The sequence below is a fragment of the Balaenoptera acutorostrata genome, chromosome 19, assembly GCF_949987535.1.
Source record: "Balaenoptera acutorostrata chromosome 19, mBalAcu1.1, whole genome shotgun sequence".
In the NCBI taxonomy this organism is placed as follows: domain Eukaryota; kingdom Metazoa; phylum Chordata; class Mammalia; order Artiodactyla; family Balaenopteridae; genus Balaenoptera; species Balaenoptera acutorostrata.
The window spans coordinates 58,076,912-58,099,848 of record NC_080082.1 but is presented as its reverse complement, the minus strand read 5'-3'; the positions used below and the strand labels follow the sequence as shown (position 1 = coordinate 58,099,848).

The 22,937-nt window shown below is 50.8% G+C and overlaps 1 protein-coding gene across 3 annotated transcripts in view; it reads right to left on the bottom strand.

The window, feature by feature from the left end:
• Positions 1–19,867, bottom strand: part of DHX34 (DExH-box helicase 34) — a 28,175-nt gene extending 8,308 nt beyond the window's left edge. For 2 of the 3 annotated variants that reach the window (XM_057534758.1, XM_057534759.1), the window contains exons 1-9: positions 18,301–19,165; positions 15,923–16,915; positions 12,508–12,819; positions 11,010–11,264; positions 8,190–8,292; positions 7,017–7,234; positions 2,992–3,166; positions 1,459–1,652; positions 695–796 (exon numbers count right to left, since the gene is read on the bottom strand). In XM_057534758.1, coding sequence (XP_057390741.1) covers positions 695–796; positions 1,459–1,652; positions 2,992–3,166; positions 7,017–7,234; positions 8,190–8,292; positions 11,010–11,264; positions 12,508–12,819; positions 15,923–16,627 — 2,064 coding nt within the window. In that variant the 5' untranslated portion in view covers positions 16,628–16,915; positions 18,301–19,165. Of the gene's footprint in view, positions 1–694; positions 797–1,458; positions 1,653–2,991; positions 3,167–7,016; positions 7,235–8,189; positions 8,293–11,009; positions 11,265–12,507; positions 12,820–15,922; positions 16,916–18,300; positions 19,166–19,765 lie in introns of those variants that run through there. The other variant, XM_007168192.2, reaches the window with a different exon arrangement.
• Between the last annotated feature and the right edge of the window lie 3,070 nt (positions 19,868–22,937).

Here is a 22,937-nt window from a genome sequence, read left to right as displayed (position 1 = left end):
GCATGCTACACGACCGCAGAGAAGTCCTCGGCACTGGATCTTTTTGTGCTCGAATGGAAAGATGCTCGTGGAATATTAACGACACAAGCAAGCTGTAGAACCACATCCTCATAATGACAATGAAAACTGCAAACATTTGTATGGGAACACCTGTGTGTCAGGCCCTTCTAAATAGCTCTACGTGTATTAACTCATTTAATCTTCATGGGAACGCTGGGAGGCAGGGGCTGTTTTTAGCCTCCCCGTTTTCAGAGCGACGAGCTGAGGCCCCGAGAGGCCCAGTAACTCGCCCAGGGTTGCACTGCTAGCAAGCAGCAGAGCTCAGATTCACTGCTGGGACGTCCGGCTCCAAATCTGGTGCCCCGTGCAGCCTGCCGGCACTCGGCCAGCTCGGCTCCCCCACTCCAGAGAAGGCGGCTTTTTGTGAGGATGCGGCTTGTGACCCTGTCCACCCCTCCAGGAAGCCCTCCTGGATCTCTACCCCTTTGCCCGGGCCCTACCCCACACCTGGTGATGTGACGGTAGGGGAGGCATGTGTAGGGCGGGACTCATGACTGTCAGAGGATGGGAAGCCGTGCCGCAGAAGGTGTTTATGCACACCCCACTCCAGCGCCCTCCACCCCCGCTCGCCAGGTCTGTTCCTGGCCCTGTCTGCCTGGGCAGGCCGGCCCTCACCCCTCCTCCCGGGCCTCACCTTGAACTGGCGCCGCAGGTTGGCCATCTCATACAGCCGATGCTCCTCTATGCCCCGGTGGCGGCACCACCTGCGAGAGTTTCTGCTCCGTTCAGATTTCACCTGGGTGGAGGTCCGGCCACCAGAGGGTCAGGGTCTGGCCAGCTGGGAGGAGGGATGGGGGTGCCGACCCACTGCCCAGACGAACCCAGTGTGAGCCCAAACACCAGCCTCTGGGAGGATGGCAGGCAGGCCTGCCGGCCCTCCCTCAGCACCACCTGCTCTCCTCCTTTTTCCAGGTCTCAGCCCCACTGCCCCCTCCTACAGGAAGCCCTCCCAGACACCACATGGGGTCAGACACCCTCCCTGGGCTCTCCCAGCCCCTTGGACTCCCCATCACAGCCCATTCTGGGTGGTCACTGTCCAGGGACGGTCTCTCTCCTGCACTGAACTGGGAGCCCCAGGAGGGCCGGGCCTGCACTGCCCAGAACAGGACCCGGCCCGGTCAGGGAACGTGTGCTCGAGATAGAGCCCCCACCCTAAGGCATCTAAACTCTCTCCAGATGGCACTGGCTTTCGTCAGCGCTTTAGAAACCGCAGGCTCCCCCTCAGGCGGGGGCCTCTGCACGTGCTGGTCCCACGAATGGACAGGCCCAGCCTGCGGAGGGCTCAGTGGTCCTCCCTGGGGTGGGGGCGGGGCGCACAAGGAGGAGCCACAGCCTCTGGGAGGCCCTGGCCCCGCGCAGAACGACAGCCAGACGGGGGCACCCTGCTGTCAACCTCACCTGCACCCAGGTGTTGAAGACGTTGAAGAGCGTGAAGGGGTCGCCCTGGTCACTCTCCAGGGGTCGCCGCGCCGCCACACACTCAGGGTTGCTCTGGGCGCCGCGGGTGAAGGGCGACTGGACGCTGAGGGCGGCGGCGATGGTGAGCACAGGCTCCGCCAGGTGGAACATGGAGCCCAGGATCAGCATCTTCCCTGGGGGCGGACGCCGCGCTGAGCCTCCTGGGCGCCTGACAGCACCCCCAGCCCTCTGGGACCCCTGACCCCCCCTCCACCTCACCCACAGAGGGCCTCGGGAGCCAGAGGGACAGAATCAAACCCAGAATCGGATCCCAATGTGATGGAAGACTGTTTCCACCTGCCCCAAGGTCAGTGGCCTGCATGTCATGCATGACTCACCCTCACTGTTCCCCTAGCCTACATTTCCAGAAAGTTCCTGTTACACATGTAGCCTCATAAGATAAAGCAGGGCAGTAAAACAAGGCTGTCCCAGAACCCCCTAGCTCTGTCACCTCAGGCAAGTCCCTCCACCTCTCTGTGCCTCTGTTTCCCCATCTGTGAAATGGGTTAACTGCAGCATCTACCTGCTGTGAAGATGAACTGTGTTTCACCTGTGAAGCACTGGGAGCTCCACCTGGCACAGAGCAAGAACGGTGACTGAGCCACCTGGGCCCAGAACTGCCCAGCACTGCATCATCTGTGTCTCCTGCTCCGCAGAGCCTGGGGACCGATGGTGCCAGCCTGCCTGGGGCGTGCCTCCCTGGCGAGCGAGGGACAGCCTTTCCCTGAGCCTCGTTTTCCTCAACTGTACAACACGAGCGCCCAGAGGCCCTCCCCTCACCAGGTGAAGATGAAATAAGGGCCACAAAGTCTTCCATTGACACAAAGCAAATGCTCACAGACTGTTCTCTTTCTTCTCAGATCTGATTCTCCTTGCACTAGCCCTGTTTCCTTCTAAAATAAACAAAAATAACCATTTCCATAGCTGTGGGTGGCCCCCAGGGTTGGTGGTATCCAGCCCGCTGCCCATCCTGACGCTCCAGCGTGCCGCAGTGACGGAGACTTTAACGACACTGACACAGGCAGAAAGCTCTCCTGAGCATTATGCTTGGGAAGTGGTGCCCCAGGTGGTAGAACTCAGCTAGGAATATTCTCTGGGCCGTGGATTGCTGGTAGACACAGAATGTCTCAAGTCAGGAGGATTGGGCAAGATGAATATGCCTTGGTCAGCAAGTTCCTCGGGAGGGGCAGGGATGACTCAGGAAGAGCAAGAGGAAGAGGCAGGTGGTTTTGACATCCAACCGCAAGAGAGGGGGTACCACGGTGGAGCTGGGGACAGGCTGTGCAGAGGGAAGTGTCTGTTTTGTTTACTGCTGTATCCCTGGCGCTAGAACAGGACCTGACACAGAGGACCTGAGAATGAATGGACAGGGCCCAGAGAAGGACCAGACTTGCCCCTGGGTCACTCAGAGCGAGCGGTGTCCCACACCCATTCCCAGCACCCTATGTGATCACCCAAAGGGGGGGTCCTCACCAATCACGACATCCACAGGCAGCTGGGCCAGCAGGGACCCGATGGGGGTGAGGGCCTCTGAGCTGTCCAGGGCCCCCTGGTCCCGGAGGTAGAGGATGGCCGTTTCCAAGCTGGTTGGTGGGGGGGGCTCGATGAAGGGAAAGGTTCGGGGGTCCCCCACGCTCATGCTCTTCATCTGGAATGAGAACCAAACCCTGTCAGGAATGGGGAACACATGAGCCACTGTGGAACACTGGGGGACTCAGGGATCACAAACTTGTGATACTTTAAAATGCCCAATGTCAAGGCCCATTGTACAGAAGCAGGGAAGGAGGGCCATTATCTGTCTGTCTGCCTAGCAGCTCTTCTCCACACCCTGGCCATGGAGTGAGCAGACGATCTAAGCTGGACCAGTTGAGGTTTCTCAGCGTCTGGTCAGAGCGACTGACTAAGGAATGAGCACATGACCTGAGCTGGGCCATTCAGAATCCTTCCCTGGGACTTTGCAGACTGGAGCTGAGAGAGAGACGCTCCAGCATCCTCTCTGGTTGTGAGGGGCCAGGATGGAAGCCCAGAGCTATTGTGGTTAGTTTTTCCACTGCCTGGAAATTAGCCCAGTCACAGAAGATGGAGAAATCCTTAATTTTTCCTAAGCTAGACCCCCCCCCCCGCAACATGGACACACAAATCCATAAAATCCCCTTTTCTGCTAACAACAGTTTGAGTTGGGTTGCTCTCACTTTTGACCAAAGCATCCCGACTGATCCAAAGGCCCAGAGGGGTAGCAGGTCATGGGGAGGAAGCAGTGACACAGGTACCATCACCAGGTCTGGCATGGCATAGGGAAGGAGCACCTCTCTGGTGAGTGGATGAAGGCAAGGCCGGCATGCGGCTCACGTGACCATGAGAGGGTGAGAACAAGGCTCAGAGAGCCTAGGGGTTCAGCCAAAGTCTCTGCGTAAGGTGCCCTGCTCTCCTGGGCCTGATCTGGAGGGCACCGGAAGTTCTGGCATCCACCCAGCAACCAGTGGTACCACCTTCCTCCCTGCTCATGAAGCTGTGGTGTTGTCTGGGAGATCACTAATACTCACTAAAAGACCTTTGAACTAGAAGCTCTGGGTGAGGGGTAGGGCACGGATGTTTTTTGTTTTTTTAAGCGCTCTCGTGATTCCAACATGCAGCTGGGACTGCGAATCACTGCTCTGATCCAGTCGGGCAATGCCACACCCCCCGGACAATTACAGGTCACAGGGTGGACACGTGACCCAGTTCTGCTGACAAGACAGGATGGGAGACCAGCCAGGGGGCTTCTGGAAAAGGTTCCCACGGCCTTAAAAATGAGACCCACAAATTGGGAATTCCCTGGCGGTCCAGTGGTTGGGACTCCGCGCTTTCACTGCCGTGAGCCTGGGTTCAATCCCTGCTTGGGGAACGAAGATCCTGGAAGCTGCTTGGCACGGCCAAAAAAAAAAAAAAAAAATGAGATCCACAAAGAAGGGCAGTTCATCGCCTCTGCAGCCAGAGAGTAAAGAAGGAGGAGGTGCTGCCCATGGCTACCAGAGCCAGGTGGCATTCATGAGGCACACTCTGGAGCTTGAAGCCTCAGATGGAATCCGGGCTCTGCCACTTGCCAGCCATACCACATGGATCAAGCTACTTAACCTCTCTGCATCCTTTTTCTCATCCATAAATTGGAATAAGTTTACCTACTACAGAGATTGTGTGAGGAGCAAAAGTTATATACGTAACTCAGGCACCTAGAACAGAGCTAGCACACAGGAAGTACTAGGTAAGTGCTTTTCATCATCATCATGATCATCGTCATTAGAACGGCTGCTGACAAGCTGAGGCTGGAAAGCTAGAAAAAACCCTGGTCCTTTATGACATCACCATTCTATTTATTTATTTATTTATTTATTTTATTTATTTATTTATGGCTGTGTTGGGTCTTCGTTTCTGTGCGAGGGCTTTTCTCTACTTGCGGCAAGTGGGGGCCACTCTTCATCGCGGTGCGTGGGCCTCTCACTATCGCGGCCTCTCTTGTTGCGGACGGAGCACAGGCTCCAGACGCGCAGGCTCAGCAATTGTGGCCCACGGGCCCAGTCGCTCCGTGGCATGTGGGATCTTCCCAGACCAGGGCTCGAACCCGTGTCCCCCGCATTGGCAGGCAGATTCTCAACCACTGCGCCACCAGGGAAGCCCTCACCATTCTATTTAAATAACCAAGCCTGGGGACTTCCCTGGTGGTCCAGTGGGTAAGACTCCACGCTCCCAGTGCAGGGGGCCCGGGTTCAATCCCTCGTCGGGGAACTAGATCTCGCGTGCCGCAACTAAAAAAAGATCCCATGTGCCACAACTAAGACCTGGCACAACCAAAATATATTAAATAAATAAATAAATATTAAATAAATAAATAAATAACCAAGCCTGGTACTTCCCTATCTCAAGGTTTCTTGTTATGTGAAACGGTACGTTTTCTGTATTGTTCAAGTCAGCATTTTTCAAACAGCAGGTTATGTGAGTCAGAACTCCATGACATGGGTCACAACTGGCATTTTTTAAAAAGGAAATCAAATGAATAGAAACAATCAGTGTGCATCACCCATAGGAAAGGGGGCTGGTTCATGCCTCTCTCCCACCTGGGCACGTGTGAGCCTGAGGCAGATGCCACCTGCTGTTCCCCACTTCCAATTTCTGCTTCTTCCTGAGCACAGAGACTACACTTCCCAGCCTCCCCTGCAGCGAGGTGTGGCCACAGAACTGAGCTCTCACCAGGGTGAGTGGAAGGGAAGTACACTGCTTGTGGACATGGCCCTCACACCCTCCCAAACGTAAGTCCCATGCTCTCTCCCCATTGCTGGCTGACACACATGATGAAGAGGCCCCAGGGAGATGACGGAGCCATGAGAGAAAAAAGGCCCAGGTCTATGAATAAAGGAAACTGCCCACCAACCCAAGGACTAATGTTCTGCTGTGTTGGCTGTTATGTGAGTGGGTCTATTTGTCACAGCAGCCTAATCTAAGCAAAACTAACTACTGAGATACGAGCCATGACATAAAATGTACTGAGAAACCCTGGTTTTTTGTTTGTTTGTTTTAATAAATTTATTTGTCTTTGGCTGCGTTGGGTCTTCGTTGCTGTGCGCGGGCTTTTCTCTAGTTGCAGCGAGCAGGAGCTACTCTTCGTTGTGGTGCGAGGGCTTCTCACTGCAGTGGCTTCTCTTGTTGTGGAGCACAGGCTCTAGGCGCACAGGCTTCAGTAGTTGTGGCATACGGGCTCAGTAGTTGTGGCTCACGGGCTTAGCTGCTCCACGGTATGTGGGATCTTCCCGGACTAGGGCTCGAACCCATGTCTCCTGCATTGGCAGGCAGATTCTTAACCACTGCGCCACCAGGGAAGCCCAAAACCCTGGTTTTAAAAGCCACTTCTTGGGGCTTCCCTGATGGCGCAGTGGTTGAGAATCTGCCTGCCAATGCAGGGGACACGGGTTCGAGCCCTGGTCTGGGAAGATCCCACATGCCGCGGAGCAACTAGGCCCGTGAGCCACAATTGCTGAGCCTGCGCGTCTGGAGCCTGTGCTCCGCAACAAGAGAGGCCGCAATAGTGAGAGGCCCGCGCACCGCGATGAAGAGTGGCCCCCACTTGCCGCAACTAGAGAAAGCCCTCGCACAGAAGTGAAGACCCAACACAGCCAGAAATAAATAAATAAAATTTTAAAAAAAATTCACCCATTAAAAAAAAATAAATTAAATAAATAAATAAAAGCCACCTCTTTTTTTTTTTTTTTTTAAAGCCACTTCTTGATGGATTTTCTGTTACAGCTGAAAGCATTCTGATTGAGTCACAAGGTTCTTCCCATGACCCTGTGGATTTGGGGGGACAGCTCTCCCCTCAATACGGGATCTGACATTTGGAAGGAATGAGCTCCACTCAGTGGCCTGGCCAGTCCTGCCCTTCCTGACCCTGAAACCATGTCTAAATGCCTCCTGGGTTCCTCTCTGGCACCAGCACTCAGGATCCAGTCCCTTACCAGCCCCTGCCTCACCTGCAGCACCAATGCATCCAGGGCGACCCTCCAAATCTCCGGGACAGGGTAGGGGGCGAAGGCATCGTAGTCCGATTCGGCATAGAGGCGGAAGCAGACACCAGGGCCCGTGCGGCCCGCCCGGCCCTTACGCTGCTCAGCACTGGCCTGACTGATCCAGAACTCCTGCAGCCGCTGCAGTTTGGCCTGCGGGTCATAGCTCATCTCCTTCACCTTCCCTGGGTGGGCAGGAGGGTAGCAGGGAGGGAAGGGAATGTGTGTGCAGGAGCCACGTGGGCCCTCCATGCGCCTGGCCCTCTACCCAGCCGTTCACTCACTGACACCCTCACTTACTCCTTTGTTCCAGTAACACTAACTGAGAGCTTACTCTTGGCCCCACCCTACCATTTTGTTAATGTATTCTTTAGTTTCCTCATTCACTTATCTTTTCATTTATTTTCTCAAGCCTTTTCTTACTCAGAGGTTCAGTCATCCAACATAAAATTATGGAATCTTTTATCATCAGTGGCATCAGATTCAATGCAATAAGATAACCGCTGACATTTATTGAGCATTCACCCTGTGCCAGGTACCAGCCTCAGCCCCCAAATGTACTAACTTCTTTAATCCTCACAACCTGAGGGAGGTGCTGTTATTATTGCCATTTTACAAATGAGCAAACTGACGCACTGAGAGTCACACAGCCGGAAGTGTACCTGCAGGCTGGCCCCAGTGTCTCCTCGCCACTAGGCTATGCTGACTTTCCAGAGAACAGTCTAGTTGGGAAGACAGACAATAAATAGATTAAGATATATAAAATATAATGCCCATACTATGAAGAAAAATAAAGCCTCATAAGGGAAGTGACAGTGAAAGGAGATCACTTAGATAAAGTGAACAAGTGGGCTTCTCTAATGGGGAGACATTTGCGCAGATCCTGAAATAAGGTGAGGGAGTGAGCCGTGTAAAAATCTGGGGAGAGACAGCTCTCAGCAGAGACGACGGTAAGTGCAAAGGCCCTGAGGCAGGAGCAAGCTAGGAAGGCCTGAGCAAGATTAAGATGCTGGCACTGCTCCACAGCCCTAAACACTACCTCCTCCCTGCTGTGGTCCGGAGTTCCCTCACTACATGTGCACAGCTCCAAACCCCACACTTCTCACCAGATCCTTGAGGTAGCTGGGGGGCAGCGCTTACCAGAATCTACGACAAAGCGGATCCCATCAATGGTGACTGAGGTTTCAGCGATGTTGGTGGAGAGGATGCACTTCCGGACTCCAGGTGGGGCCATGTCGAACACCTGGGGTATAGTGAAGAGGCGGCATCAGTGCCTTGTCTTTCTCTCACCCCAGGCCCTTTGCACAACTCGGCACTCACTAACCCATGTGTCCAGTGGCCTCCTGGATGCCTCCTGGATGTCCCATGGGCACCTCACAGCCATATGTGTAAAACAGCCTCAGCACCTTCTACTGAACCCTTCCCTACTCGGGGCCCCATCTTAGAGATGGCTCATCATCTACTGCATCACTGGGGCCAGAAACCTGGGCTGTCCTGGGTGTTCCCTCCCTTCTCACCCACCCAGCCACACCTGATTATCTTAAACATCTCATGAATTCATTCCCTCCTCCCCAAACCCACAGCCCCTGCCCTGCTCCACGCCCCTCCTTTCCCACCCCAATCCCGCTCCAGCTTCCTCCCTGGTCTCTAGTCTCATCCCCCCCATCCAGCCTTCACATGCAGCAGAGGGATCTGCTAAAGCACAAACTGGCATCGCCCGCCACCTTGCTCAGAACCTTCCCATGATCCCCCCCAGTGCCCTCAGGACAAAGCCCACCACCACACTGGGTCTTCAAGGTCCCTGGTGGTCTAACCCTGCCCACCTCTCCAGTCCCATCTCTCCTGACTTCCCCTTCACAATCTGGACCCAGCCACTTTGAGTGCAGTTTCCCAGCTGTCCCATCTTTCTCTCACCCCAGGCCCTTTGCACAAGCCCTTCTCATGGACCCAAGAGACAGCCAAGCACAGGGGTTAAGAGTGGCTGTCAGCAACTGCAGCCTGCAGGCCAAATCCACCCTGCCACCTGTTTTTGTAAATCGAGTTTTAATGGAACACAGCCTCACCAGGTCAGTCTACAGCTGCTTTCTACCTGTAATAGTAGAGTAGTTACGACAGAGACCATAGAGCCCATAAAAACTAAAAATTTGCCCTCTTCACAGAAAGTCTGCCAACCTCTGGTTAAGAGTATGGGCTCTGGTACCAAATTACCAAGTTCTACAGCCTGGCTCTGCCAATTATGTGACTTTGCATAAGTGCCTTCAGTTTCTGTATCTGTTGAATGGGGACAACAGGACCTGGCAGCCAGGGCGGCTGTGAAGATCAGAGGCAACGAGTACACAGAGCTCAGGACTCCGCCCAGCACAAAACAAGTGCTCCACACACGTCAGCTGGGACACGCTTCTCCTTACCCCCTTCCTAGAATGGGGCTTTCTCAGGTCTCCACGTGCAGAGTCCCTTCCTCCAGGAAGCCTTTCCTGAATCCACCAAGACTCTGCTCTCAGAGTATCCAGAGTTCTCCTCTACCACTTGTGGGATTGTCAATTACTTGTCTAACCCCCCTCAGCAGACCAGCAGCTTGAGGGGAAGAACCATATCTCAGCTCCCACTGTGTCCCAAAGAGGCCCCTTGAAGCAAGGGGGGCACTAAGGAGGTGCTCAAAGGTTGTTTCTTTAATCACTAAACAACCAAGTCTGACCTGAAGGGATTCTTCCGGAGGTGACTATGGTAGTCAGCCTCCAGGACAGCCTGGGGGAGTCTCAACTCCCGGGATTCACACCCTCACCCAGTACCTTCCCCCTGAACAGGGCAGACCGGGTTAAAAACTAAGGGATAGGGCTTCCCTGGTGGCGCAGTGGTTAAGAATCCACCTGCCAATGCAGGGGACACGGGTTTGAGCCCTGGTCCAGGAAGATCCCACATGCCACGGAGCAACTAAGCCCGTGCGCCACAACTACTGAGCCTGTGCTCTAGAGCCTGCCTGCCACAACTACTGAAGCCCACGTGCCTACAGCCCATGCTCTGCAACAAGAGAAGCCACCGCAATGAGAAGCCCACACACTGCAACAAACAGTAGCCCCCACTCGCCACAGCTAGAGAAAGCCTGTGTGCAGCAATGAAGACCCAACGCAGCCAAAAATAAATAAAATAAATAAATTTTAAAATAAATAAATAAAATAAAACTATCTACTATCTGGAAATTTAAAAAAAAACCAAAAACCAAAAACCAAAAAAACTAAGGGATACTGTTCTCATCATTTTTAGAAATGATGGTTTGTGATTTCCAAAGCTAGGTCATAAAAGATGTTGTGGCTTCTACTTTGGTCTCTTGGGAAGAGCCAGCCACCATATTGTGAGGACACTCAAACAGCCCCCTAGAGAGGCCCCCAGCCAACAGCCAGCTCCATCTGACAAGATAATCCTCCAGCCCCAGTTAAGCCTTCAGATGAGAGCATCCCCAGCTGACATCTGACTGCAACCTCATGAGAGTCCCTGAGCCAGAAACATCCAGCTAAGCTCCTCCCAGATTTCTGATCTACAGAAACTATGTGAGATAATGAATGTAACAGTAAACGTGCTGCTAAGTTTGGGAGTAATTTGTTACACAGCAATCAATAACTAAGATAGTGACCCAAAGGCCTCTCTCCCAGCACCCTTCCATTCCAACCAGGCGGTCTCTTCACCTTTCCCCACACCCCACTCACAGGTTCCCACCTCCAGGCCTTTGCTCAAGCTGGTTCCCCCCCACCTGGACTGCCTTCCTCCCTCTTCTCCTACTCAAAACCCTCCTTGTCCTCCAAAGCTCAGCTCCAATGCCTCCCACCTCATCAGGAACTCAAAGGTGGGAGCAGCCCCTCTGCAGCCCACAGCCCTGGCTTGTGGGGTCACATCAGTCCTGCATTAGCCGCCCTCAACCCCTCCTAGACCCGCATCTGCCCCACGCGGCCTGGCTGCATGCGCCACCTTGTCCTGGTCGGCCACAGAGAGGGCACTGTGCAGCGGCAGCACCGCCCAGCGCTGGGTGTGGCTGGCGTAGGTCTGGGCGGCCTCGAGCACGGCGCTGATCTCCGCCATGCCACTGAGGAAGACCAAGAGGTCACCCCGCTCCTCGGGTGGGTACTTATTGTCAATGGCCTCCAGCACCCTGAGGAAGGGCCGCGGGTCCAGCTTCTCCGACTTGGATGTTGTTGGCTCGGCCTCCTGCGGCTGGTACACGACCTGTGAGGAGACAACCCCAGGCAGGAGCATACCTTGTCACTCCAGCTCCCGAGCAACGGGGCGGGGAGGTCACAGGCTGACAGAAAAGACACAGATCAGTCAGGCAGCAGACAGCACACTCAGAGACGATAATTTGAGGAGGATGTAATAAAAGGTCAAAGTATCAAGGTAATTGGAAGGTTTCTGGTGTGCTGGTACTGTTCATGTTTTTTAATCTGGGTGCTGGCTCTATACAGGTATTTAATTTGTGAAAATTAATTGAGCGGTACACTTGTGATATGGGTACTCTTTTGTATCCGGAGTATAACTCCAACAAGAACAAAATTTTAAGGGGTGGAGTTGGGATTAAAACTATAGAAATCACTTCTCTGAAAGCATCCTCGCTGTTTCTAATGGCTACTTAGAAGACAGACTGATGGGCATTTAGACCCAGAAACCACAAGGGACAGTGCATCTCCTGGTGCTAGGAACCTCAGAGTTCTTAGCAATTCTTGGGCCCAAAAACAAGAGGAAGTAGTGGTTATCAAAACCATAAAGGAGAGAGCTGTGTGGAGAGACATCTCGAAAAGGAGCTGTGACTTCGGGTGAGGGTCACAGTTCACTGGAGACCTCGGGGGAGGGGGCTGACTCTCCTTTTCCCACTGGCCAACCAGAAGGCAGAGGGGAAAGGGGTCCGTTTGTGCCTCCCAGGGAAGACAGGAAGGTGGGGAAGGGACAAGGAGATCTGGAAGGGCAAACAGAAGCTATAGAGCACAGGGCCATGTCTGTCTGTGAGTGGGATTCAAGTCCTGGCTCTGCCACTTCTGAGAAACTGCTAAACACCCTGTAATGCACAGGGCAGCCAAGAATTATCCAGACCCAAATGTCAAAAGCGCTGAGTCTGAGAAACCCTGCCCTAGGAGATGGTAGAGCAATGAGAAAAGAGGAGCCTGGGTCCCTGAATGACCACGTAGAACAGAGCTGCCCATCAGCCTGGACCAGCCACATTTGGCTGGCTTGGGTTATATATGAAAAATTTATTTCTATGTTATTTGAGCCTTTAAATTTTGGGGTCTCCTCTAACAAGCACTTAGCACTCTATCCAGCACACTGTAAATGCTCCAAAAACAGCAACTTTAAAAAAGAGAGAGAGAGAACATCATTAATCAAAGAGATGGTAAACAGAGAAGAGAAGAGAAGGGACATGTCCAGGGTGGCCAGAGGCCAGGTGGGAAGTCTGGGGAGGGGGGAGGGGGGCACCGACCGTGATGGGGAAGAGCCTCCCGGGCACCTGTACCACGGGGGCATTGCCGAAGTAGCTGGAAAAGAGCGAGATGTTGATGGTGGCGGACATGAGGATGACCTTGAGGTCAGGTCGCTGGGGCAGCAGGCGCCGGAGGATACCCAGGAGGAAGTCGTTGTGGAGGTGCCGCTCGTGGACTTCATCCACGATCAGGACCTGGTACTGCGGCAGGCTGGGCTCCCGCTGGATTTGCCTCAGGAGCAGCCCCACTGTCAGGAACACGATCTTGGTGGCCGCCGAGCGTGTGCTCTCGAAACGGATCTGGTAGCCGACCTGGGGGTGGGGGGCAGTGGGAGCGTGTGGTCAGGAGAGCACCTGGGCCTGGGCCATAGCCCCTCGCCCTCCCCAAACTGAAAATCTGAGCAAATGTCCCACATCAGACTCTGGAGTCCAACAGGCTTGGGTTCAAATGCCACCTCTGCCACTTAGTGCTGTTGACTTGGGCAATTCCATCCCACAGATGCATATTTTTTCCTCCTAGATGCTGTGAGGATTACATGTGCTAATGCACATAAAGTACTTGGCACAGAGCCTGATGTATGATACTAATTAATTATAATAATAATGCTTAACCTTTCTTTGAGTCCTTTCTATGTACCAGGAACTACTTTAAATCTTTATGTATATCAACTCACTTCATCCTCACAACTACCACACAATATAAGCACTAGTATTACCCTCGCCTCAGAAATGGAGAAACTGACACCAGTCATCCAAAGTAAAACCGCTAAAAAGTGTTATTGAGAGGAAATGTATCTTTTTTTTTTTTTTTTTTTAATTTATTTATTAATTGATTGATTTTTGGGTGTGTTGGGTCTTCGTTTCTGTGCGAGGGCTTTCTCTAGTTGTGGCGAGCGGCGGGGGCCACTCTTCATTGCAGTGCGCGGGCCTCTCACTATCGCGGCCTCTCTTGTTGCGGAGCACGGGCTCCAGACGCGCAGGCTCAGTAGTTGTGGCTCACGGGCCTAGTTGCTCCGCGGCATGTGGGATCTTCCCGGACCAGGGCTCGAACCCGTGTCCCCTGCATCGGCAGGCAGATTCTCAACCACTGCGCCACCAGGGAAGCCCTGAGAGGAAATGTATCTTAACCCCTACCTCACATCATACACACATTGATTTCAGATGAATTACAGTCTTAAATGTAAAGGTTTTTAGAAAAAAACAGAACATCTTCATGACCCTAAAGTATACAAAAATTCCTTACACAGAACCCAAAGAGTGGCAACCATGAAAAGAAAATGACAGACTGTATTATATTTAAATGAAAAGACCCCATCATCAAAAGACCCCATTCAGAAAATGAAAGGAAACTCACAGAATAGAAGACAAGATTTACAATACATAAATTCTACAAAGGCCTCATATCCAGACTCTATAAAGACATATAAATCAAGCACAAAAGCACAGAAAACACAAAAGCGAAATGGGAAAAAGACTTGAACAGACCCTTCACAAAAGAGGATCTCCAAATGGCTAATACATACATGAAAAGGCACTCAATGTCCTTAGTCATCAAGGAAACACAAATTAAAACCCACGATGCAGGGACTTCCCTGGTGGTCCAGGGGTAAAGAATCCGCCTTCCAATGCAGGGGACACGGGTTCGATCCCTGGTCGGGTAACTAAGATCCCACATGCCGCGGGGCAACTAAGCCCTCTCGCCACAACTAGAGAGAGAAAAACCTGCATGCCACAACTAGAGAGAAGCCCGCGCTCCACAGGGAAAGATCCTGCATGCTTCAACAAAGATCCTGCATGCCACAACTACTACCCAACGCAACCAAAACAAAACAAAACTCACAATGCAAATTAAAATGTGGTATCACTACAGACCCACTGGAAAATCTAAAATGAAAATGATTAACCATAACAAGTATTGGTATGACCCATTGATCCTACTCTTAGATATATACCCAACAGAAATATGTACCAAAACACACCAACAGGCATGTTATAGAATGTTCGTAGTGGTACCATTCACAAGAGCCTAAAACTAGAACTCTCCCCAATTCCCATCAACAGTAAAAGGAACTAATATCTGTGGTGCCTTCACAGTGGAATACCATACAACAGTGTGAATGAATGGTGTACATCTACATGATAATACTACAGGTGAGTCTCACAAAACTAATATTGAGCAACAGAGGCCATAATTGGCAATAGTAAGCAAGAGAACATACTTTTTGATTCCATTTATAAAAAGTAAGAAAAAGAGGGACTTCCCTGGTGGTCCAGTGGGTAAGACTCTGCGCTCCCAATGCAGGGGGCCCCGGTTCAATCCCCGGTCGGGGAACTAGATCCTGCATGCATGCTGCGACTAAGAAGTCCGCCTGCTGCAACTAAAAGATCCCGCGTGCCGCAACTAAGACCCAGCACAGCCAAAACAAATAAATAAATAAATAAATTTTCAAAAAAGTACGAAAAAGAGGGGCTTCCCTGGTGGCGCAGTGGTTGAGAGTCTGCCTGCTAATGCAGGGGACACGGGTTCGAGCCCTGGTCTGGGAAGATCCCACATGCCGCGGAGCAGCTGGGCCCGTGAGCCACAATTGCTGAGCCTGCGCGTCTGGAGCCTGTGCCCCGCGACGGGAGGGGCCGCGATAGAGAAAGGCCCGCGCACCGCGATGAAGAGCGGTCCCCGCACCGCGATGAAGAGTGGCCCCCGCTTGCCGCAACTGGAGAAAGCCCTCGCACGAACCGAAGACCCAACACAGCCATAAATAAATAAATAAATAAATAAAAATCAAGTAAAACTTTAAAAAAAAAAAAAAAAAAAGTACGAAAAAGAGGAGAAAATAATTTGTGATATTCTATCACTAACGCAGGTCTGATAATCTAGTACTAAAATGACAATCTATCCCTAAGAATAGTGATGACTCTTGAGGCCTCAAGACAGTAACTGGGAGGCGAAACGAGAAGGTTTCTGGGGTGCTGGTAAGTTTGTTTTTTTTACCTGAGTGCTAGTCACAAAAATGCAGTCAACTTATGAAAATTCACAGAGTTATATACGTATGATACGTGCATTCTTCTGTATTGAGAGTATGATCACTTCAATAACAAAAATGTTTAAGTGGTCAAGCCAGGATTAGAACCCTAGAACTCATTAGTAGAAAGCATCCTCATTCTTTTTTTGTGACTGCCTAGAAGAAGACTGATAAACACTGAGGCCTTTCCGATTTTTGACTGTTAAAGTGCTACACTGGGTAATGTTAGTGCCTCTGTCATTTGGACCATCTCCAGGCCAACTGATAGATAAATTTCTAGAAGAATCATCTCTGGGTCAAAGGGTAAGTGCTTTCGTAACAATACTGCCATAGGGCAACCAACTTATTCCGCAAGGTCACTGGGAAAAACCGGAAACCTGTTCTGTCCCACTCACCTGTGAGCCATACTGAGTGAGGCTCTCAAAGCCAACCCGCTTGGCCAGTGAGATGCAGGCGATTCGCCGGGGCTGGGTGCATGCCACGTGACTGAAGCCAGCGGCCAGCAGGTACTGGGGCACCTGAGTGGACTTGCCGCAGCCCGTGTCACCTGCCACCACCACCACCTGGTGCTCCTTCAGCGTCTGCAGGATGTGGTCCCCGTACTGGGCGATGGGCAGCGCCACGCGCTCACGCTGCAGTTTGGCCAGCCGCCCAAATGCCTGCTTCTGGCCAAAGTCCAGGTAGTGCAGCAGGGCCTGGCGGAACTCAGACACTCTCTCCGGGGCCAGGCGCCTGCCTAGCCCCCGAGAGCGCCGAGTGTCGGGGCCAAGGACGGAGAGGTTGATGCGGTAGCGTGGGTCGTAAGCGCGAGGTAGGTCGGCCAGTGCCGGGATGCTGTGCTTGGGATGCCTAGAGTCTTTCTCCTCCTTGCTGGTGGTCTTGAGATTCTGGAATCTCTGCAAGCGTTCAAAGAAGGTCCAGAACTTCTGGCACTCCTCAGAACCCTGCCGGATATAATCCTCATCACCGAAGAAGGCGTCCTCGAAGAGGCGACGTGTCTCTGGACAATTCCAATCCCATTTCTCTGGGTCCTCTTCCTGATGGGGAGCCGGGGATCGGTCTCGGGGACCCCTGCCCTCCCTTGTTCTGGGAGGCGGCATGCTGTGGCTAATTCCAGTGTTGTCACAAAACTGGCCTCAGTTCTGATCACCTGGACCAGATATTCTCAGCCATTCCCCACCTCCTGCGGTGAGAGGCCAGTGCCTGCAATAAGGAAGCACTTTCCCTTCAAGGAGCTAATTTCCTCCTCAGGGGTGGGATAGGATCACGGCAGGTGCTGGCAGAGTAAACGGCCTGCGGCCTGGGTCAAGCTGGTGACACGCAGGGCACCTCATGACTCCTGTGGTGAGCTCTGGGATGGACACAAGTTCATCCTGGGATTTCGGGCCCTGAATGTTTGCGGGAGAGAAGAGAGGACATTCATTCATTTTTAGAAACATTTACTAAGAGCCCGCTGTTTCGCAAGCACCGGACTAGGGGGAGGGGCAGCAATGAGTAGGAGCACGGAGTCCCACAGGTGGTCATTTCGCCAGACTCGACAATCCCGAGATGGAGGCTGTGATAAAGGAAGCCCAGGGGGCTGCGGGAGCCTTCCTTGACCGTGCTAGGGAGTCAGGGAAGGATCCCCGGACGAGGGAATGTTTGACCTGAAGGAAGGAAGGTCATGTGGCCAGTCAACAGCAGAACGTGGTCCTGAGAGGTAATAACATGAGAGAGTTGTGGTCCACTGAGTTTCAGGACCCCTGGGAACCCTTTGAAATCAAGTGCACAGTTTTGCAAGTGTTGCATTATGTACATTTTGTTTTTGCCTGCCCGGCACTTCTTTTTTTTTTTTTTTTTTTTTTCAGAAAAATGTATGCACTTTCCTTTGGAGAGCAGCCCTTGTTGGAATCCACATGGTTCCCACTGCCTTTAAGTTAAGAGAATTCCTACGGGTTGGGCAAGTGACAAAGGCCTGGCCAATCACAGTAGCCTACTCCCCCTTTAACCAGTGACTGGTCTGAGGAGTGGACACATTGGCCCAAGGAGGGCCAATCAGGGCCTTTCCCTGGAATTTACACTGTTATTAGGAGAGAAAAGCTTATTTACTGTGGCTAAGCAAGGACAATATAAACAGGGAGTTGTCTGCAGTAGCTCTTAAATAGTCTTTCCTAGAAATCTATCCTACAGAAAAGCCTGCACGTGGGCACAATGAGGCACACACAAGGATGGTCAGCGAGCAACTACAAGGAGAGAAGTGGAAGAGGGACGGGGAGAAGCTTGGCATCATCGTTTAGTGCCTGAGGCTTAGTTCCCTCCAACCCTCCACTTCATGGCTACACAAGAAAATGTTCTTCTTAAGGTTTGGTTTCTGACTTAGCTGATAAGTCCTAACTAACAAAGCACATCCCCTCGTATGTGCAGTTTTCTGGAGGGAAGTCCATCACTCAGATTCTTAAAAGAGTTTATGATCTTCAAAGGGTCCCGAGACTTCCATGGTAAAGACTTCATGGTCAGGCAGATCTGGGTTTGAATCGCAGCTTTATCATTTATCAGATGTGTGACCACTGGCAAATTAAACCCTTTGCGGTTTTCTTCATCTATAAAATGGGGACAATACCCATCTCAAAACACTGCAATGTTTATCACCTAGCCTGGCACAGAGAAGCTAAATAGGTAACTGGTACACAAGTCCAGTGCTTTCTCTGCACCATGACTAATAGCGAAAACAGTGAGAGGAACCACGGGCGTATAACCTGGGAAAAAAAATTACACTCAAATGGCCACAATTCACCTTGTTTCATTAGCAGTGCTTTCACCTACTCTGCCTTCAGTCTCTGAGGGCCATCACAGAAGAGTCCAGAGGTTCCATCTCTGTAGGCTCAGAGGGACCAAGACCAACGCTGGGAGTTATTAGAGCCAGGGGAGGGTTTCAGCTGAAGAACTTGTGAACTGGCAGAGCTGTTTCCCACAGAAGCAGCAGCCACGTGTGGGGATGTCTGGGGAGTGCACCTCACTTCCTGGTAAACACCTGGGCTGCGTGATGCCACAGCACCTGCAGAGGGAATTCCTGTTCTGCAAGGGAAGGAAAAGGCCTTGGAAGACTGCCGTGACGCTGAGCCAGTGTTCCTCAGAAAAAGGCAGGGACAATTAGATGGAGGAGAGCATTCCTCCCAGACTGCTGACTGCCTATCCTTGCACGTGGGCCAGACTGAGAGCATCCTCATGACTCTCAAGGAATCCATTCTCTTAAGACTACCTTTTAGACTTCCTGGATCTACTAGTTTCTCTGTAACTGTGTCTCGGACCATCTCTTGGTCTCTGGGCCTGTGTTTCCTAGGCTTAAGGCTTTTTCAGGTTTTCTCTGCTTCCCTATTTCTCTCCTGTCTGGCTCTCTGTCTTCAGGTCTCTTGTCTTTCTTGGTCCATCTTGCTCACCACCCTCATCTCTCTTCCCTTTCCTTGCCTGGTCCCATCTCTTTTCAATTATCTAATGCGCTCCCATTATGATTCTGTTCTTTAGTCTGATTGTCTCTCCAACTGTCTTTCTCCATTCGACGCCACTCCACTTCAGTTTTCCATCTGACTGTCTCATTTTCTGTTTGAATCTTTTTTTTCTCACTCTCCGTTTTCGTCTCTCTCCATCACTCTCTTCCTCCATCATGACTCTCTCATTTCTCTCCACTTCTCCCTAAAATTGTGTCACTCAGTTGTCTGAAGCTTTAACAATAGCTAACATTTACTTAGGGCTGACGCATATACCAGGTACTATTCTAAATCACTCATATATATTTATATGCATACATATACATCATACACACATATACACACTTTTCTCGCAACCCTAGTTTTCCACTCTCATCTTTCTACGTTTCCCTCCATTTCCCAAGTTCCAGGTGCGATCACATTTCTCTCGTAGTCTCTCTGAACCTCTCTCGGTAGGACCCATCAGCCTCTTGCCCTCGACCTCTCCAGTCTTCAGCTTCCCTCCTCTCTCAATCTCCCCGTCTCTCGGTTCCTCAGTTTCTCGAAGCTTCTTTCCGTGCCTCCATTTCTTTCAGCCTCTCTGACCCTCAGGTTCTCTCAGGAACTCTCAGGCTCCACCTCGGTCTGTTTCTCCCGGCTGCTCGGCCTCCTCCAACACACTGCCTCATCTCGGGATTTCCCTCCCCCCCTCAGCTCGCTCCCAACACGTTCCCGGACCCGATCGGACTCCGGTCGCCGCCGCCACTGCCCTGCGCAGCCGCCCCGCCCCCTCACCTCGTTAACCGCCGCGAAGGCCTCAACTTCCGGTCCGCAGGGTCCCTCACGCGCCCGAAACCGGTCCTGCGCCTGCGCACGCCATCCTCACAGCCCAGCCCCGCCCCACTGCAGACATGAACCAGTGAGCAGCTGCGGACGCCCAAGACTCTCTCTGCGCCTGCGTACAGCACGCTCAGGCCCCGCCTCGCTTCGGGCGGAGCCTCGGGTGACGCTGCACCCTCTAGGGGTCGGTGGAGGCGTGACGGTGGAGACTTGCTCTACCTTGCGCTAGAGCAGCTAGTACTTGCATCTGGGGATCGCCCGGACGCTGGGGATTTAGCCGAACTAGGAAGCTGGCCGGAGCCCAGACACTATTAAAACAGTCCCGTTATTTACTTATTATGATTCATAATTATTAATACATAATTCTATCAATGTATAGTTCACCCTATCAACTCACTAATGAATAATACAACTCAACTTCCCAGCTTTCTGTCTTGGAGGTCCTATGTTTTCCAGCGACAACTACAGGGATTAGATAGTCGTTAAATGTTTGTTGAATGAATGACTAAATGAACGAGAAAAGTCAGTCCTCTTTAGTCCTAGATGGGCCAGTCATTGCAGCACTGAGCCTCAGTTTCCCTATTTATAACACGAGTATAATACCTACTTTTCAAGATCGTTGGGAAAAATAAATGCAAAAGTATACATAAGGTACATAAACTTTTTTCACTACTGTACATATAGGCGCTTCATAAATGTTAGATCTTTCTTTTTTCTTTTTTTTTTTAATATCCTTCCTGTCATTCTCCTCTTACCTTTGGATAACTTTGCAGTTAAGGAGGTACAACCTTCATTTCTGGAATCAGTTCTAGGCACTGAGGATACAGAAACGGACAAAACAAAGGAGCTCATATTTTGGTGGGGGAGACAGACACAAAGATTAAAATACATAGACTATCAAGCAGAACTGCATCCTCTATGGAGAAAAACAAAGCAGGGAAGGGGCAAGGAGTGATGCTCTTTGGCCCAGTGACAGTCAGAGAAGACATCTCCCAGAAAGTAGCATTTGAGCAGAGAGCTGAAAATAGTGGGGCTGCAAGCCATGGGGATCCCTGGGCGGGGACGTTCTAGGTAGAGGAAGCCCCAGAGGCAAAGACTGAGATGACCACAAACTTGGAGGGTTCAAGGGCCAGCAAGCAGGTTTGTGTGACTGGATGAAGCATAGGGGAATAGTAGGGAGAGAGGAAGAGGATAGATCGTACACACCAAAGTGAGGACTTCAGCTTCCAATCTGAGTGAGATGGGCTCCTTGGGCAGAGTTCCATGTGACTTAGATTTTAACAGAATCCTCTGACTCCCATGTGGGGAACAGACTATAGGGAATCAAGATGAGAAAAGGGGACCAGAGAGGAAGCTACTGTAATAGGTGGCTGGACCAGGACGATGGCAGAGAAGATGGATATTTTAAGATAGAATCTGCAGGATTGGCTGCCAGATTGGCCATGGAATGTGAGAGAGAGACGGCAGGGATGACCCCAAAGTTCTTGGCCTGAGCTCCTGGAAATACGGAGTTGCCATCATCTGAGATGGGGAAGATGCAGGAGGATGGCTGAGAGAGAAAATCCAGAGTTCCATTTTGAGCATATTGAGTTATTTATTGTACATTGAGTTGGGATGTCAAGTGGAAAGTTGCATGTAACTATCAAACCCTTGGGAAACAGTTTGAACATAGGCCAATTCTTGCGTCATTATCAAAAAAAGAAGAGGAAGAAATTGACTAACATCTGCTTAAAATGTACAAAAGAGAACTACAGTTTTTTTTTTTTAAAGGAAAATGGGAGGAAGTAAACAACAAATATGAAATCAGGAAGAAAATCACAAACTACCGACACTAAGATTGAGTAGCAAACTTGAAACTAGTTCTTGGAAAAACTATTAAGACCTGGCTCTTTGGAAACCTAAGGAACTCGATATATCCATGCTAACAAACAAAAACAAAGGAACAAACTTGAGAACAAAAGGGGGAAGTTACAACAAACAAAAAGCAGGATTTTTCTTTTTTTAATAAATTTATTTATTTATTTTGGCTGTGTTGGGTCTTCGTTGCTGTGCGCGGGCTTTTCTCTAGTTGGGACGAGTGGGGGCTACTCTTCACTGTGGTGCACGGGCTTCTCATTGCGGTGGCTTCTCTTGTTGCAGAGCATGGGCCCTAGGCACATGGGCTTCAGTAGCTGTGGCACACGGGCTTAGTAGTTATGGTTTGTGGGCTCTAGAGCACAGGCTCAGTAGTTGCGGTGCACAGGCTTAGGTGCTCTGCAGCATGTGGGATCTTCCCAGACCAGGGCTCGAACCCATGTCTCCTGCACTGGCAGGTGGATTCTTAACCACTGTGCCACCAGGGAAGCCCACAGGATTATTTTGAATGATTAAGGGACTTCCACGGAAAATTCCACAGAAATACATCTGAAAGCTTTCATGAAATTGATTCTTCTTAACAAAAAATAAGGCTGATGTAATAAGAAAGGAAAATAAATTTCAAAAACCAGAAAAGACTCTTTGTAAATGTATCAAAGAAGAACTCTCCTAAATGGCACCTGGCCCTAATGGATTAACAGCAGGATTTCTCCCAACTTTTCATGAAGTTATATAAATTGTCACAGGACATAATTCATTCTACAAGGCAGTCTTGGTCTTAATAATTCACGTGTGAGAGTTCTGAATAAAATATCAAAAAATAAAATGTGTCTTGTTGAGGACCTACTAAGTGTCCCTGTATCAGATAAAGAAAAAAAAAAGATAGCAAGAAAGAGATCCCCCCCACAAAAAAATAAAAATTAAAAAATTAAAATGGGCAGAAAAAAAAGAAAGAAAGAAAGAGATATCCACCAGTGGGAAGCTCACAATCTAGTTGGAAAAAAACAGGGTATAGACAAATATTGTTTGTCTCTTTTTAAGGTTTGGGATGGGTGGAGGAGAGACATAAATTAAATTGGCCCAGATGTTGTCCTTAGGAAATTTACAGTTTAGCTGGGAATTTTTGGTCCAGAAACTTGGACAACTGAACACTACTTCCTCCCTGGGAGGGGGATGAATCAGGGAGAGCTTCCTGGAGGAAGTATTATTTGAACAAGGCATTGAAGGAAAATTTTGGAGATCAAGAGCATGGGCACTGGAGTCAAGTAAACAT